Consider the following 16,400-nt stretch of genomic DNA (forward strand, 5'->3'; position numbering starts at 1 on the left):
CAAAATCTTTATGAACATAGCTCCTGAGAAAGATATCTGGCTCTTTAGCTGCTAAATGCTCCACTATGTTCACCAGCTAGTTGTAACTTTGTCTGTCTGTTTGGAGCTGGGCAGGTAGAGCACAGTCACTGAGTTTATCAGTTTTGTCTGCCAAAGTAACGAGCTGAAAGGTGCTAACATGCTCGGTAGAGCTGAGAACTGAGGTCAGGTAATAATTCTCTGTGGGTTTGTCACTATGGATGATCCCTTTCACATTACATGTAGTCCACTGACCTTATGTTCATATAAAAAATGTTAATTAATGCAGCTTTAAGTGCTTTTGAGTAAGATTTTGAATGTAGGTACAGAGTATGTTTTACATTTTGCTACTTTTCTTGAGGCTCTACATACTTCTTCCAACAGTGTCTACAAGATGTTAGAGATGAGTATGACCTTGTGAAACCTGGAAGTCAGAGTCATTGGTGATGCAGTGATGGCTTCGAGTACATCAACAAGAAATCTTAATTGAATTTCTCTCACCGCCTATAGACACAGCACAAACTTTGATGATTAGCGTTTCACTTTATTCAGTTGTGCTTATAATCAAACATCTATTTGAATTTCTGACAAGAACATCTGTCTATTTATCAAAAGTACCAGACATTTCATCTGACACACTGCCAACACTTGATTTCCATGTGTAACTGTGTCTACTGTTCTAACATGCTGTACCCACTGTATGTTTACATGTATGATCAACAAATCAACACATGTAAACTCACACATACTGCTGAATATTTCTGCCTCGAGAGCGGCTTTGAACTGTCATTTTATTCACACTTTTCAGTCGATACATTAAGTGGTAGAGACACCAAAATAATGTAATATATTAGCTTTGGCTATCAGATAAAAATACATTAGAAAAACTTAATTTCTTTCTCATTACATTATAAAAGACACAAGGTGATACCCAGCCTTCAGAAAGGCTTTGATGGACTAGTACACACAGCTAACCATGAGCTTCAAGTTTTATTTTCCTAACAGCCACAAGGATTAGCATTGCTCTCTCCCATACAGTCTTTAATAGATGCTCTTTTATACACAGGCAAATCAATTTATTTTTCCCAGAACTCTTTTCTTCTTCGTATATGTGTGTAAAGAGACATGAGAATAGCTTCAGCTAACAAACAGTTAAAGCCCAGATCACTTGAGCCTGTGTAAATCCAGTCTGAGATGACTGAGCCAAAATGCAGCATTGCCAGGAGTCTGCTAAGCTGCTGTCTAGTCTACACTTGCAGTGCATCATGGCAGGGTTTTGACAATTAAGGAATTAATTTGACACTTAAATAGACAACAGGTAATAACTGAGATGTGTGAGGTGAAACTTCAGGACAAGGATAGTGCAATGTCTCTCTCTTCTTTCCCAACAGTCTCAGTAGTGCTGCCCGTTACTTGCCCCAAACTCACTGATTACTTGTCGAGACCTAAATTGGATCATTTATTGAGAGGCGCCACCTGTAAACCTGATCTGCTAATCGTTTTTCTTCCTAAAAAACGCTTTTCCCTCAGACACTCTGTCTTTGGTTTCCTGCAGTTTCTCAGAAAGCTTGTCCTTAGTCTCTTCCATTTTCTCAGAAAAGCGTTCTTTAGTTTCCTCCATTTTCTCGGAAAATCTCTCCTTTGTCTCCTCCATTTTTTCTGACAGTTTCTCCTTTGTCTCTTCCATTTTGTCCTGGATGTATTCTTTAACTGGCGGTGGTGTGGATAAGTAGCCGTGCTTGCGGAGGTACTGAACAGATAGTGATGTGCCACCCAGAGTCACTGTATATCTGGCAGGAGTGGCAATCTGTAGGAAGACAAAGAGAAAAGACACTGACTGATGGCTCATACATCACTTGTCACCTGTTTTTGATGACAAATGCTGATAAATGAGAAAAAAAATGTTTACTTTGGTAAATAACAATGGATCCTGGATTAAATTACCTTGTACATGGCGTATGCAGTCAGAGCATAACCACTTGAAGAGTCTCTCAAAAGGCCAACTAGTGACTCTGGTAGACCGATCATCTCCAGAAATGGCACTACATTCACACCTCTGAAGAAAATATAAATTAAGATTGAGAAGGTTTGATGTAACTGCCAAAAACACACAAAATAATCTGCAGTTCTTGAACTGCATTATGTTGTAATAATGTAACCAAGGAACATTGTCACTGTGTTGCATCAGAATGACTGGATAACAATGCTGTGATTATTTTTTTAACTAATAAATATCACACAGTTTGTCAAGTTCAGACACTAACAAATCTCTTATCGAACCTCTCATTTCTCCTCACTCTTTATCTTTAGCAAAGAGCAAGAGAAAACATAAAAGGTAGCAGCTTCTCATTTTAGCAGCATGTTAATTAAGATGACAGACATCACCAACAGATTGGATCATCTGTAGCTAATTAACATTAATTCTGTAATGGCTAAAATAAAAAGTTAGTCTGTTCTCTGGTTAATGTTTCTCTGCAGTTGGTGTCTGTATTCAGACAAAGATCATAAGTACAGACACATCATTATGTAACACCACTGTACGACCACCAGTCAACTGTGTTTCTGTAGTTTCACTGAGTGGAAATGAGCAGCTGATTTCCCAGTTACTGACAGATTGACATCAGCATTTTAATCTGATCAGCTTCATAGTTGTGAATCAGGAGCTTCAGTATTTGGAGAAAGTAGCTTCTGAAGTACAACTGGTAATGTGTCAGATACATCTAATTAACATTATATTATTCTGCGCATCTCAGTTTCAGGTTGTGAACATTAATTAGAATGCCTCTAAAACCTAAGTTTCTGCTCGTCATCATAAAAAATACAACACTGTGAGGTCCAATGTAAAGCCATAAGCTCAGAACAGAAGACTCACTTCATAGCAGCGTAATAGAAGGTTCCAAACCACATGGAGGACGTCACGAGATGCACGGGGATCATCACCTTCCCGTACTGTTTGAAAGTCCTCTTAAACCTCTGGACCAGACCGATGGATTTATCCTGCAGGGGGTCCACCTCTACAAATTCAGGCTCAGCTTCCTCTTTCCGGACCGCCTGTGATGGAGGTGTGGAGCTGGCCTGTGGCTCCTCCTCTGGCGGCTGGTGTTTCGGCTGATGTGCTGCATTGCTGGAGGCTGAGGTTGACAGCCAGAGTCGGCCTGTAGGTGTCGGCAGGGACAGGCGGAGGGCAGAGCAGCAAAATGCTACTGGCGGTTCATGGACGGTGACGCCCACCAGCAATGGGCGCACCACTGCCGCCCGGCGCAGTGTACCATAGGATAGGATGCGCTGCATTATCATCATCGTCTCCTCCTCCTCCTCCTTTCTGCTGCTGTGACGTTTAAGGACAGACTGTGGGTGCAGGAAAAAGAAAATCTGTCTAAATCCAAGGAGTGACATATACTCTAGTTGCAGCTTCACAAATGTGAAGACTTGTTGCATTTTAATGGAAATATTTTAAAGTAAATACAGTATCATCACACTACACTGCTGATTGGACAAATAAGCAATGTGAAGATCATCTCAGGCTCTAAGAAATAGCAGCAAAAATGTATTATTATTTTTTGACATTTCATAGACTATATGCTAAACCTATTCATCAAAAAATATTAATAGATTAACCAATAATGAAATTAACCATTAGTTGCAGCTCTGAAGAACTTTTCATGTCATGGACCTAAACAGAAGATTATATCTGAAGCCTGCCAATATACTACTGAAACATAAACCTGATACTTAACTCCTAACTGATCATTCCTAAATAACTGAAATATTTGGCAGTTGATCCATTTCTGCTCTCATTAGAAATGTATATGAAACACACTTCTTCAGCCTCTTCAAAAATGTAAAATACCTGCGGTCTATTCTGTTTGCCTAAATACATAGATAGTGATAACTGAGTGACACATTGAACTATGAATGACCTCGTAATAGAGATGCTTCAAACACAGCTTAACATTTGTGCTGTGACGACTAATATGGACGTAATATGACCAGCTTTCATATAAACTGTTGTCTTCCCACAGTGCTGACATTATATTCATGTAATTTTTACATATTATTTTTTACCGTATTTTTCATCTTATCCCAGTCCTGCATTTGCTGAACATATTGAACCCTGCCTTCAACCTCAGACCTCTGGATCTTCTGGTCACTCCTAAATCTGGACTGCAGACTACCAGGAAACTGGATCTTCAACCAGCACAACAATTTCTGAATTACAACCTACAGTCTTAAGTCTTCCCTCCAATGTGTATTTATTGCTGCTGATTAATCTTATAGATGTTCCCTTGTTGCCTAAATTGAAAAAGTATATTGTGCATTTTTAAAAGAAAAACACTACATACGTCTTAATGTTATCCAGTAAATGTGCTTAAGAATTATCTATGACAAATAGTAGTGCTGAAACCACCAAACCAACTCTATTCTAAACATTCATTGAACAAATCAGCCAGGACCTACATTCCTTCATGTGTTAGCTATAACAATATCTGCCTTTTATCTTCATATTCATCTATATGACAGACTGAAGGTCTTGGACATACCTTGTGTTATGGTTGCACAACCACAAATGACAAACAAAACGACTGAGTGAGTCACATGCAGGAAGTTCAAGAATGTCCGAGACAAACTACTTTACTCAAACTACGTTTTAAAAGCTAACATAGCGGACAGAGGCAGGTTTATACGAAGAAACTTCTGGCGCAGAAGCCACCAGTTAGCCGAACTGAACTGCGTCAATTCACCGCAGTTACACAGGAAGTCACATAATTAGTCTTCAGAATAAAGTGACGCCACTCACTAAAACAGGCAGCAGCGTTTTGTCCTGTCTTATTTTAGAAGTGCTAACCGGAAGTCTACAGCTACATTCATGCTAATTTGACACAGACTTCTATTTTAGGCTAGTTGACATTGGCCAGTTTTGTCTGGAGGACAGGAGGTGGTTTTATAGGCTGTTGGAGCGCTTTCCACTGGCAGACGGCGGGAAGAGGCTTTCATTTCTTTAAAGCAAACAGCGTTTCGTCTTAGGAGAGGTTTCATAAGGCCAGACTCTGGACTGCTGCCAACTTAGCTGTTAGCGGTTAGCTGACTGCTAACTCCCAGACAGTCAGCAATATAAGTTGTCACCATTTGAGCCAAAAAAGAAGCAGTAAATAAAAAGCAGTGGTCACTTACGATGGAAGTTACCTGTTCACGCCCAGACTAAATCGGGCTCCTGAGTCCTGAGGGCCATGCAGACCTGCCCGGGTTATGTGCCGTTCAAGGACCGCATTTCTCGGTGCAGCAGCAGTAGGGACTGGACTGCACGGAGGGCAGCATGTACTCCCAACCGCGCGGGGAGCCACGGGAAATGTAGTTCGCATGGTCCAGCTGTAAAAGGGCCATGCGAACTTGCGAACCTGCGCAAGAACTTCATTTCCCAGCGCGCCTAGCGGGTAGTCAACTTCTTGGAAACAAACATGAAATTGGCAAGATAGGTTTTCACTCGCAACTGACGACCTTCAAACGTGTCCCTATATCATTGATAATACATCATTAATAATACATTTAATTTGTACCGAACTTTTCTTTCATGGTGAAACTCAAAGTGCTACAGTATTTATAACATAGAACATACAACATAAAGAAAATAGTTTTAAAAGTTAAGATGAAAAAAGGTTTTTAGGCCTTTTTCTTTTTTTAAAGAGTCTAGGGTCTGTGCTGCCCTCAGATGGTTAGGAAAGCTGTTTCACAAGCGTGGTGCAACAGAGCAGAAGGCTCAATCCCCTATGGTGCAGAGTTAGTACTGGGGGCCCAGAGGAGCAAGCTGCTGGCAGATCTGAGGGTTCAGGTGGAGGTTAGTGGTGTGATCAGTTCCTGTAGGTAATGAGGCTCATGTCCGTATGTGTAGAAATATAAATGTGTCAGTGTACCATACACTTTTAATGTTTGATTTGACCTGCTATGAATTGTCAGTAACAAATAACGGCACTTACTTAATAAGGTAAAATGCACTATGTCGACAACCTGGTTCACATGGGCAACAGATATAAATACAACTAACAGTGTTAGTACATTCTGTGCATTTAACACCATTCAACACACCCATGTACAAGCAAACGTGACACTTTGCACATATCATCTGTGACATATATACACCCTTTTTCTGCATTACATGAAGTCTACCAGCAGAGGGTGGTGCAGTCATACTGTCGGGGCTAAGCTGTGTTGTTTTTCCCATGCACAGTAAGAGACAAATGTTATGAAAGCATGTTATCAATAGCATGTTTAGTCTTTATTTAAAACACATGGTTTGGAATTGCATCTCAAATGAGGTTAATGTTTGGTCTGAAAATATATTAGCTGTTGCAGTCTTGCAGTTACGCATGAAACTTGTGTTGATCTTTTTTAGAAAATTTTCTGCCCTGAATCTCCACTTGATACAGGGATCATCCCTGAAGTTGATTAGGATTCAGGATCATGTTCATAGATACTAAGCAGAGCTGATGTTCATTGACAGAGGGGTTAAAAACACATCCTCCAGCTGAAGAGTGTCTTACCACTAAGTCAATCTTTGCAGCCATTTTCTCCGCGTGTTTGTGCACAAACGTGTTGTAATTAAGATCACGTTTCTATGATTGAGCTCCAAGCACACCAATCATCCCTGCGTCAAGAGTCAGATCAATTCTGTGTGACAGATCTGAATTGCATCTAAGATGTTTGTTGTGTATCCATCTGTCTGCTGTGTGGGCTGAGAAGGGGACAAGTCATCCCATTAATTTCAGTGACTGCTGGGACAGTGCAGTTTCTGCATTCTGTGCACTCACACAAAATAGCAGAAGACATGCTACTATGCATTAGCATGAAATTATAATAAACATTATTATATAGTGTTATAGTTACACAATTAGAACAACTGAGTCCTGGTACTGCTGTGTATATCAGGAAGAAACCTTAAAAAGTCTGATTATTTGCTAATGAATTAAAATTCCTATGGCAGGAATTTTATATATGAGACATACACAACCCAGCACGAACAGAGCTTCTATACAATCTAACCACCTCGTGATATAAGGATGATTGCATCATTGCGGGTATTAACTTCATGCACCATCCTTAAATGCACATTTTTTTTCTGATATAATCAGAAACAAACAAACAAACAAACAAAAAATCTGGTGTCATGCTGTGGTGCTGAATCTCAGTCACACAGTCAAAATAATTTGGGTTAAAGGTTAAAGAAGCCAGCTTGTGATTGGACAGCTTTCAGGCTGATTCCTTTGGGGTAAATGGGGTGGAAGTTGGGTGGAATAAGGTATGGTTGAGGGGCAGAGCTGACAGTAATAGAAGAAATCTGTGATTGGACTGCTGGTCAGCTACCAACTGTAATGTATGTGAATGCACAGTGTGTTGTAGTATGCAGAAATTAGGAGAAAATGAGAGTTCAGTCAACTTTTTTTAAGTGACTAAAACTTTACAGAGATATTTGTTGATGTGTAATGCCATATACCCTTGTCCCGATTTAGACTTTGTGTCACAAGTGTTTGTACAGTTGCTAAATCCAGAGAGCCCTTGTGAGTAGAAGCTTATAGAGCTTTGTACTGACAGAAAATATCATTTTCTTTCCTTTGTGAAGTGGTCAATGCCCCCATCTGCATGACTCACTGAATGGTTTGATGAGTGTAAAATTGATGTGAATCATATGCTATGGCCTTTGCAGTGACTAGATCACAACCCAACTGAACACATACAGAAGATTTTGGACCAACATGTTAGACAGCACTCTCCATCACCATCATCACCAACATCACCAACACCAAATGAGGGACCCAATGAAAGAATTCTGTTCATCTCTCTTGTAAAGATTTTATGGCCCAAAGTAGCAGCATTTTAAGCATATGGAGTTGTGTTTAAAGGAATACTTTGACATTTTGGGTAAAGCTTTATTAGCATAAAGACTGGGAGTAGGGGGAACAGCTAGCTTGGCTCGGTCCAAATTTACAAAATTCTCCTACCACCACCTCTAAAGTTCACTAATAAAAATGTTATATCTTGTTTGTTTAATCTATACCCAAACTGAAATATGAATACAGTGCTGGTAGGTTTGTTTTTGAACTTTTGACAGACCCAGGCTACCTGTTTCCATCTGCTTCCAGTCTTTATGCTAAGCTAAGTTTACTGACTCCCACCTCTTGCTCCAGTTGTTGCAAGCCTCAAACACCCAAGATGATGAAATCGGTTGAGCTGCCTGACAATTAAGATAACACGACTAAACACATACCAGCTTTGAAAGGGGAATTCCACTGATTTTATACATAAAACTCAGTTTACTAGTCATGGGGAGTACTGCTCGGATTGTGAACACATATAGCATCTGTTCTGTGGCTCTTGTGAAGAAAATAACCCCTGATGATATCATCAGGGTTATCTGAGTTTGTGTTTGTTATAAACAGGATGTGTGAGGTTTGAAAGAAGTTGGCATTTAGGAGACTAAATGAAAGACAGTATTGAGTTGCATTATGGGAAATCCATAATAGGATCCAGTGCTTTTGGAGCTTGACCCATACTAGGATCAATACTAGATAACTGTAGTGCCCCTTTAAGGTCCACTTAATAATACAATGAACACTTTCAAATGACCACCAGGATACAAATTAGAAATGAAACAGAAAAAGTGAATTATTTGAATAAATTTTGTTGAAATAGAATCTTTGCTCCATTGCACTGAACAGAGTCAGTTGAGATGGTTTTGGCTCGGTTTGATTAGGATGCTCCCTGGATGGGAGGAGGACAAGGAGTAGATGCAGAACAACCTGGAACATATATATTTTCCATTATATATATTCCATCTTGTGGTTGGGGAGAGGGATGTCTGAGCTGCCTTACTTAGCCTGTGTCACCACTGTGACACCCGTTTCCATCTCTTCCTGTCCTCTGCATCTTCCTCTGTCACACCATCCACCTGCATGTCTTCCCTCACCCTATCCATAAACCTTCTCTTTGGCCTTCCTCTTTTCCTCCTGCCTGGCAGGTCCATCTTCAGCATCCTTCTCCCAATATAACCAGCATCTCTCTTTCGCCTCTCTTCCACCGCCTCCAAACCATACAAGATAGCTTGTAAACCTTCCTTTTCACTCTTGCTGGTACCCTTCCGTCGCAAATCACTCTGGACACTCTTCTCCATCCACTCGACCCTGCCTGCACTCTCTTCTTCACCTCTCTTCCACACTCCCCATTGCTTTGAACAGTTGACCCCAAGCATTTAAACTCATCCACCTTCGCCACCTTTATTCCTTGCATCCTAACCATTCTGCTGTCCTCCCTACCATTCATGCACATGTATTCCGTCTTGCTCCTAGTGACTTTCATTACCGTAGAACGTCTATGTTCCTACGCATGCTGTGCACTGCATTAAGCCGCAGGTCAGCTGTTTGGGTCAAAAAGTGCTGTTGCAGCGTAATACAGTGTGTGGCATGAGTAGGAAATGGATGTTCTACTGTTGAGAAAATGTAGTGCCAGAGGAAAGGGCTGTCTGATGGCAAGGTAAAGTGGTGAAAATATTCTAAATATAGTGTACACTTAAACTGCTATTGATTTTTTTCTTTTAGGTGGTCCTTTTTTAGATGACTAAAATATGTTTTGCTGCTGGCCCTGTTCACAGCCTCACATTGTTTAGCTTCTGTGCCAGTATGCCTGTCTGCTTCTCCAAACTGGGAGTGTGCTGACCCAAATCTACTGCAGGTAATACACTGACTATGGATAACGACCTCAAACCCGCATTTCACAAGTTGCAGAAGCTGTTTCTAACAAGCACCAGTTAAAAACAAAGCTGTCAGATTTCTAGCAAGTCACAGAGCAATTTGTAATGTAAAAACTGAAAATGGCCTGTGTGAAATGACAGTCCAAAGACCTCTTCACAGATTTTAAGGCTGCATTTGGTGTGCAGATGTGATATTGTTGTTGGGGTTGTTCAGTTAGCAGCACGCACACAGCAATGAACAATAGGATCAAAATGAGGGTGAGAGGCCTGTCCCATATTCATAAACAGACTCAAGCAAGCTTCAGAGTCGGCCTCTCAGGTCTACCATCTGTGGTGAAGTGCCTACATTCAGATTACATTCAGCAGTCGAGATGGATTGTTATCATACAGACCATTAGAATTCAAGTGTTTTCATGGCATTTTCTGCTACACCACACAGTGCTTCATGATTAAAATGTTAATATTTTTTGTTTTGTTCAGTTTACATCATTTCCTTCTGCATCAGGGTTCTGCCTTCAGGCTGTTCACAGTTATTTACTAAACACTATGTCATACCAACAAGATGTTCTGTGCTGCAGTGAGACACAAACTGCCACTGTGGTAGGCCTAATCACAAACACTTTCAGTGGCTGACTCATTCTTTTTACAGATTTTTCTGATAGCAGATAAAAAGAGTGATGTAAATGCTTCATTAGTGACCAATAGGAAGAGGAACAGCTTGACATAGGCATTTAAAATGGACATATTTTTACCATATAAAGTCATTATGGCATCCACGTTAGCAAACACTTGCCTATTTAAGGGACTATTTACGGTATACTCATATCACCATACTCCGTAGCTTTGGAAACCCCCTTCCCCAACACTTTCCTGAGCTCACCTTACAGCTCTGATAAACATCCCTGTACATGACCAGCACCAAACAACAGACATAGTTAGTGATTTGCTGGTGAACATAGTGGAGCATTTAGCAGCTTAAGATATTTTTCCCAGGAGTTGGTGAAGACCAAAAGAGAGCTAAAAGAAAAATTAATATTAGACCTAGATTGATCAGGTGGCCAGAAACAACTCCAAATGAATATTGCTCTGTATCTGCTGGATAGCAACCACTAACATGTTAGCCATATCAACATGACAAACATCCAATATTTAATCCTGGTTTTGTGCTGGGCAGGTAGTGTTCAGTGTGTTTATCAGAGTCTTTTCAATGAGAACAGCTGCCTGCCGCGGATGGAAACAAGGCTCATGAGAGCAGCAAGAGTGAACCAAAACAGTAAAGCTGTGGGCCGTAAAACCAAAACAATTTTTAATTAACCTTTATTTATCCAGGAGAGTCCCATTGAGATGAAGAATCTCCTTATTCAGGGAGACCTGGCCAAGACAGGCAGCAGCATAAATACAAACACATAGTTACAGACAAAAAACACAAATTGAGATAAAATTAAAGAGAACTTAAAAAACAAGCATGGGGAGCTCACATTTCAAAAGAGAGTCAAGGAGTCAGTTTCTTAACCAGGTAAATTAAAATCATTGACATCTTATGGAATCTGCCTCTAATTCTTTCATTTTGGATTTAAAAGCATTTAACAAGATTAATTCATTGAGTTTCAAGTCATTTTGCAACGTATTCCATACTGAGGGTGCAGAATACACAAATGTCCTTTTTCCAATTTCAGCATGGGCATTTGGGACAATAGCATAAAGACGTTGTGAGAATGAAAGGAGTATTGTCTGGCACTTTTCTGCATGATAAAGACACAAAAGTAGCATGGGAGCAGACTAAGAATTGCCATGTATATGAAGGTTTACCAATGTAAGAGCCTACATGTGGCCAAAACAGGCCATCCTTCCCGAGTATAACTCACAGTGGTGAGTCAGAGCTTTACAATTGGTAACGAACCTCAAGGAAGCACAGTAAGCTGTGTCAACCATATGAAGACACTGAGCAGAGGTATGCATATATCAAAGATCACCATAGTCCAACACAGGTAAAAAAGTGGTGGCAACAAATCGCTTTTTTACATCAGAAGAAAAACACAATTTATTTAAAAAATATAACACAGTTTTAGCCTCAGCCTTTTCACCAGGTACTACACATGTGGCTTAAAAGTGTTGGTCTTATGTGCATTAAGAATGTGTTCCAGCTGAAATAGGGTATTTTGGACAACAATAAAAGCATTTTGCAAGTATTCAATGGCCTGTACAAGAGTTGATGTACAGCAGTATATAACTGTCATCAGCATAAAAATGAAAATTAGCATCTGACACGTTTTGACCCTGCCAACTGTAGTAAACATTATTTATATAAATAGTGAATAGAAGTAGACCTAATACAGAGCCCTGTGATACACCCTCATAGACAGATATTATATCAGAACATAGACTATCAGATCTAATGCATTGAGACCTATTACTAAGATAGTTAAGAACCAAGTGATTGCTTGCTCCGAGTTAAAAATCAAGCTGAAAGATGCTAAAAAATCCCAGCAGAGCTCAGGGGAACCGTAGGCTTGGGTTATATTTCTCAGCAGTTTTATTACTAATATAAATATTGATAAGTGCAGCTTTAACAATAGATAAGTCAGTAAATCCTAAAGAAAACAAACTATATATAAGTAGTAACGGGGACACACATTCAAGCAAAATGCTGGCAGTCAGTTGGAGAATTTTTTCCCGATAAGACAAACAGTTTATTTGCATAATCTGTGAGTAGTAGAATACTGGAGAGTTTTAAAAAATGGATATATTGGACAATCTTTTTTAATTCATTTTAATCCTAAACACATATTACAAAACATTTCTGATATAGATCCCTAAAATGTATTAATTTAAAATAGCGTAGAGCTCAGTATGTTGGTATACATAATGTGTATTGTATATCGTCAATATACAATGATATACAATATGCAATTGTATATTTTAATGATATATTTCCCAGTTGAAAAATAAATGTGTCAGTCCTTTCTATTGGACAGTACATAATGGTGACTCTGTTTATAAATGAGTAAAAACATATTTTCTTCATTTTTGCTCTGCAATTTCTATTTGATAATGGTTGACATTATGTACCAATACATTTTCTCTTTTAAGTGAATGAGACGTTGTGTCCAAACTTTTGACTAGTACTGTATCTATAAAAAGCTAAAAATCAATTAGCTGATAATATTGGTTTGGTTGGTTTGTAGTAAACAGGTCATTTGGAGAAATTCTTCATCTGTAGAAAAACATATTAGTAGTGGTGTATATGAATCATGCCCAAAGAAAGCATGCACAAAGTCAAAGGCCTCGTGATATGAGGGTGATTGCTGTTTTTACACGCCTCAAAATGGGCTAAGTATCATGGGAGCATAGTTTTCATTTTATGTATATTATCTTCTTATGTCAGCTGAAGATGAATGAAACGTTTCACTGTGTAACAACATGTCCTGTGAATACAGGGCTCAATGCTTCTTTGTTTCAGCTCCAGCCTCTATTTAGTCTCACAAGAGACATTATGCATGATAGCCATTTAGTGAACAAATTGTTTTTCTGTGCTTTGTAAGTTATGAAAATGACTCATCTCCTGTGTTGTAATAGGAGATTTATTTGGCTGTATCATACTTTTTTGTCTTTGGTGTCAACCTTTCAGTAACAGTAGAACAAAATATAGAAGACAAAATAAGTTTAAATGTGAGCAATCACTGCCATGTGTGTCTAATTGGCACCCAGCTCTGTCAGTGATGCACTTTTAAATATCAGCACCTGCATCCATTTTTACCCACTGTGTTTTCTCTCTGTGTCTTATCTTCAGTCAGTGGCTGATTTTGGTAATTGCAGACCTTTTCAGTACAAAGCAGCCACCTTACAGAGATGAGTCACTGCAAAATACTCTGCTTTGTCATTGCCTGCAATGCAGGGTTAAGCAATCAATGGCCAAAGGTGTGTTGGGCTCAACTAAGGCACAAATAATGCAGGGCTATTCCTCTTTCACATGGTAATCACAGTTACTGTGTCCTCAGAGGCTGTGCAGCTGTGAACCCAGTTGTGTTTCTTGTATGAACTGTCTAAATGCCACTAGAGGTCACCATGTCTGAGGTTTAAGGGTTTAAGATGAACCTGTTGATCACAAAAATTATGGTCATATGGTTCAGGACAACTCTGTTCTGTAGAAAATGTTTGTGGCTCATACAAGTCTAATACTTCTAAAAGCTAGTACATGTTGTTATAAATGGCATGTTAGACTTAACCTAATGTAAAAACTGTAAAATGACACTGGCCTTTAAAGTCTGGGGGATATGGTTACTTATTGTGTGAGAAACTGAAGAGGAGAATCAACACCATAAATTAACTAATGCACCACAAGTCTAATGCATGCAAAGAGGACTTTTTTTCCCATTAATATATGATAATAATGAGCCATGTGTGAATTATTAAAGACCCCCCTCAGGCATGTTGAGACAGAAAAATACTCTGCTTTGAATAATAATTTGTGTCTGATAAGTTTTTTCCACAAAAAGTACAATTACCATTTTAAAAGTCTTAAAATTACATCTTCATTCTCATTGAAAATCCAGAATCTATGAATATGAAAATATTTTTAATTTCAAAAGTTTAACTGCTATCAAGATGTCTCCTACTTCCCTGAAAAGTCAACTCTCAGTGTATGTGCACTGGAGGCTTCAGGTTTCCACATCATACTTGTATAATTTGCACACTGGACTATGATTGGTCCCACAATTGTTGTGATGTCACAAGTCATACTAGGTACACCCCTTAAACTCAGCTTAAAGGTGAGCACAGAGAAGGTTTCCACTTTCAGCAGATTAAAGTATGCACATACATGCACAGTACAGGTCAAATTGAAAGAACAAGAAGAAAAATAAATAAATTTTTGACTGGAAGGGGACTTTAAATACTTGAACTTACAACAGTCACAAAAAACACAAACATTATAAGTAAATATTTCTTTTGAGTTTCCCACTGCAGTTATATAGGTTAATCTATTTTATTATGAACAATACTGATGTAGATCACTCAACATACACTGTTCTATTTAGCCAGTATTAGTATGTTTTATAAAATGATTCATTTGAAATAAATGTACATTGAAATTGATTGATGACAAACAAAAGTCAAAAGTAGCCAATAAATGATGAAATGGAATACATGGATTTTCTGACTTTTTATCAATTGAATTATCTTGTATTATTATTATCATTATTATAATTATTATTATTTGGTCTACCGTGTTGCTCAGACCTTAAAGTTAAGGTATATACCTTTTCCACTGTGGACATATGGCAAGTATAGGAATACTAAACAATAAATGTGAATACTAAAATGTAGTGTCACTATAGCAGAGGTACATGACAATCATAAATTAAGCAAATTGACTTAGTAATGTCACACAAAAATATCTAAAGTTTGCTCACATTAACTTCCGTAAGCTACTGGTCATACCAGACCAAAGTTGTAGGGGCAAAATCCCAGAGGATACTGAAATGAGTAAGGGTGTGTTTTATTGCTTATGTCTTACTTTTTATTTGTGAGAGGAATTATTTTAAGTCTCAAACACTTACACACTGTAGGCTGTAAAGGATGCTAATGACAGCTTTATTTTGTGTTTAGTGCTAAATAGTAAAAGTTAGCGTGCTACACAAAAATGGTGATGATGTTAAACATTATACCTGCTAAACATCTGCATGTTAACGTTGTCACTTTGATCATGTTAGCATGCTACCATTAGAATTTAGCTCAAAGCATTGCTGTATCTAAATCTTGTCTTTATTGCATATAAATAAATCCATGGTAACAATGATGGATTTCACCACAGCCACTGTTCTCCATGAAGAAGCAAACTACAATTTTGTCACTGCCATCTTTCAAGTTTAGTGGTGCTGATACGATAGATTTAGGTGTATTATCACTTTACAGTAACTTCAACATACAGTACATCCGGTTTAGCTGCAGTATCGCTGCAGTTCAGTGGAACCAGTGCTTGTTAACCTCTGAAAGCACCAGTTTGACTGAACTGGTTCAAAATCACAGCTAAGCTAGTCAAATGCTAAGTGACTGATAGCTCCTGTCACTCTTGCAAACAATAAGCTGACCAGAGAAGCTACACTAATTCATATGAAAACCTCAAGTTATCCACAGCTGATATGAGAGAATTACAAACAAAACCAGGAGCAATACCAGCCTGATTTTGAACTTTTATTTTGCTAACTGGCATCAAGGTTTCAATATGTATACATCTACAATTAATTTAACTACGATCAGTGAATGACTTCAATGAAATCACAGAAGATATTCTCACACAATCACTCTGCTTTATTTCTTCACACCATAGAAGTGACCGGTGAGCCAGGCCTGAAGGATGAAACATTGCTTTAATTAATGTAAGAAGCAAAGTAGAGTGCTGTCACAAGTAATTACTTTTTTTCCCCCACACACTGTCCTCTCAACTTTTCCTTTTGCCTTAACTCTGCTGCCAATACAGAACATAGAAACTGCAGCTGCTAAAGCTTTTCATCTTATAGTCAAATTCATTGAAAATGTAACAGTAAACTGGTAGAATGGTAAAAATCCAGTCTTGACATAGAGGCATGGAAGTAGGAGCATTAAGAGCATATAGCAATTGCTATATCAATTTCAAAAGTCTTACTTT

The 16,400-nt window shown here is 38.6% G+C and overlaps 2 protein-coding genes across 3 annotated transcripts in view; one reads left to right on the forward strand and one right to left on the reverse strand.

Annotated features, from left to right (window-relative positions):
• Window positions 1–792: 792 nt before the first annotated feature.
• Window positions 793–5,348, reverse strand: fam210ab (family with sequence similarity 210 member Ab). 2 transcript variants are annotated; one of them, XM_042424082.1, is made up of 4 exons: window positions 5,203–5,348; window positions 2,891–3,366; window positions 1,963–2,074; window positions 793–1,825 (listed from the first exon to the last, which is right to left on the reverse strand). In XM_042424082.1, the coding sequence occupies exons 2-4, from the start codon at window positions 3,316–3,318 to the stop codon at window positions 1,511–1,513; spliced, it is 855 nt and encodes a 284-aa protein (XP_042280016.1). In that variant the 5' UTR covers window positions 3,319–3,366; window positions 5,203–5,348; the 3' UTR covers window positions 793–1,510. The 2 variants fall into 2 exon arrangements, with proteins under 2 accessions (XP_042280016.1, XP_042280015.1); XM_042424081.1 differs by having other exon boundaries at window positions 5,191–5,348.
• A 354-nt stretch (window positions 5,349–5,702) lies between these two features.
• Window positions 5,703–16,400, forward strand: part of mc5ra (melanocortin 5a receptor) — a 41,482-nt gene continuing 30,784 nt past the window's right edge. Inside the window, exon 1 of the mRNA XM_042425142.1 lies at window positions 5,703–5,851. The gene's annotated coding sequence lies outside the window, so the exon portion shown is untranslated. The remainder of the gene's footprint in view (window positions 5,852–16,400) is intronic.

This window comes from Thunnus maccoyii, chromosome 10 (genome assembly GCF_910596095.1).
Source record: "Thunnus maccoyii chromosome 10, fThuMac1.1, whole genome shotgun sequence".
Taxonomy (NCBI): Eukaryota; Metazoa; Chordata; class Actinopteri; order Scombriformes; family Scombridae; genus Thunnus; species Thunnus maccoyii.